At 63.3% G+C, this 1,556-nt stretch overlaps 1 protein-coding gene across 1 annotated transcript; it reads left to right on the forward strand.

The window, feature by feature from the left end:
* Positions 1-667: 667 nt before the first annotated feature.
* On the forward strand, positions 668-1,288 carry LOC122381917. Its single transcript, XM_043366702.1, has one exon. It carries the CDS (start codon positions 668-670, stop codon positions 1,286-1,288), a length of 621 nt encoding a protein of 206 aa, XP_043222637.1.
* The last annotated feature ends 268 nt before the right edge of the window (positions 1,289-1,556 follow it).

Consider the following 1,556-nt stretch of genomic DNA (forward strand, 5'->3'; position numbering starts at 1 on the left):
CGCGCGTGGACCTCCAAGAACTGTGCGCCGTTCTACATGATAGCGCATGCGCACTATTCGTTACCACTTGGTACTGTTAGTACAAAGGTCGCCCAATTGTGTGCAAATACATTCGATTTCTAACCGGAGCAGGACTTTGAAGAAGAGAGGCGAAGGAAGACGGAGAAGGCTGAAGGCTGACGACGGAGAGACACACGCACAACCGACCTTCAAGGTCGCACCGAGCTACGGTCGAGCGAGGTGGGCAACACGCCCTTAAAGACGCCTCTGATTGTAGCCACGCCGGTACCCCTGGTCGGACCCGGTATACTGACACGGACCTTGCCACTGGCTCTGGCTCAGGTTGTCTTAGCGGACACGCCTGCCAGTCCAGACGCTCTCCTAAGAGCGAGTGCTCGGCTACCGCCAGTCTGCCGGGCCCAACAGCGTTCTGCTGACACCCGCCGATACCGCTCGCCGCACCGCAAGTGCCGCAGCGATTCGGGCGCTCCAGGCGAGCGTAACGGGAGTCACACCAGTCCGCGCCGCCAGGCTCTGCCCGCTGTTGTATTCACGGACGAAGCTATTCATTCTTTAGATTGCTGACACAGATTCAGTAGATTGCACAGATCAGCTGGCCGTCCGTAGAATTACACTGGTGACCCCGACGTGATACTCCAACCCAGTCATGCCGGACGCCACGGAGTTGGACAACGCAGCACCGCGGGGCGCCCCTCCCGCGACGGTGTCCAACGGGCCTCCAGCTGAGACCGCTCAACGGCCGCTAGCTTCGTTCCGCCTGCCACCATACACGCCAGAAGAGCCCGATCTATGGCTCCTACAGGTCGAATGCGCGTTCGACATCAGCGGCGTAAGCTCCGACGAGCTCCGGTACAAACTTCTAGTCGCCAACCTGCCAGCGACTATCGCCGTCCAGGTCAAGGACGTGATAAGGACATCAAGGTCATTCACCGCCCTGTGCGACGCGCTGAAGTCTCGCCTTGCGCAATCCCGGGCCGACAGGCTGCAGTCGCTACTCAGCCGACAGCAGCTCGGCGACCAAAAGCCGACGGCGCTCCTCCGTTCCATGAGGAACGAGCTGGCCGCCGCCGGGGACGCTCCCGTGGACACGGAGCTGTTCCGGACACTCTTCAAACAACGTCTGCCGCAGCCCGTCCGCGCTGCCCTGGCCCTACTGCCGGCCGACAGCGCACTGGACGCGCTGGCAGAAGCGGCAGACCGATACCTGGACGCCAGCGGACCCGCGAACCCTCATCGACCCGCGGACCCTCATCCCGCAGGGGGCTGACCGTGGTCAGAGCTGCTGCTTAGCCGAGGTCATCTGGCCCCGGCTTTGCGGCGGCTGTGACTTCGGCCAGTAAGGGGAGTAGCGCCCCCTCGGCCCCAGCTTGACGCGCGTTTGACCTGGACTTGCTTTGGTTGCCGGATGGATTGCCTGCTGGATTGGCCCCGCAGGGGGTTGGCAGTGGCCTGGGTCGCTGTTGGACTGGGCTCCTTGGGCCCTCGCCCCGCGTCGGCCCTGGCCTCGGCCAGCAAGGGGAGTAGCGCCCCCTCGG

Source organism: Amphibalanus amphitrite, unplaced genomic scaffold, assembly GCF_019059575.1.
Source record: "Amphibalanus amphitrite isolate SeventyFive unplaced genomic scaffold, NRLGWU_Aamphi_draft 000130F_arrow, whole genome shotgun sequence".
Lineage (NCBI taxonomy): Eukaryota > Metazoa > Arthropoda > Thecostraca > Balanomorpha > Balanidae > Amphibalanus > Amphibalanus amphitrite.

Bases quoted from the DNA above. Each gene is read 5' to 3' on its own strand.
- LOC122381917 (XM_043366702.1), top strand. From the start codon at position 668: ATGCCGGACGCCACGGAGTTGGACAACGCAGCACCGCGGGGCGCCCCT.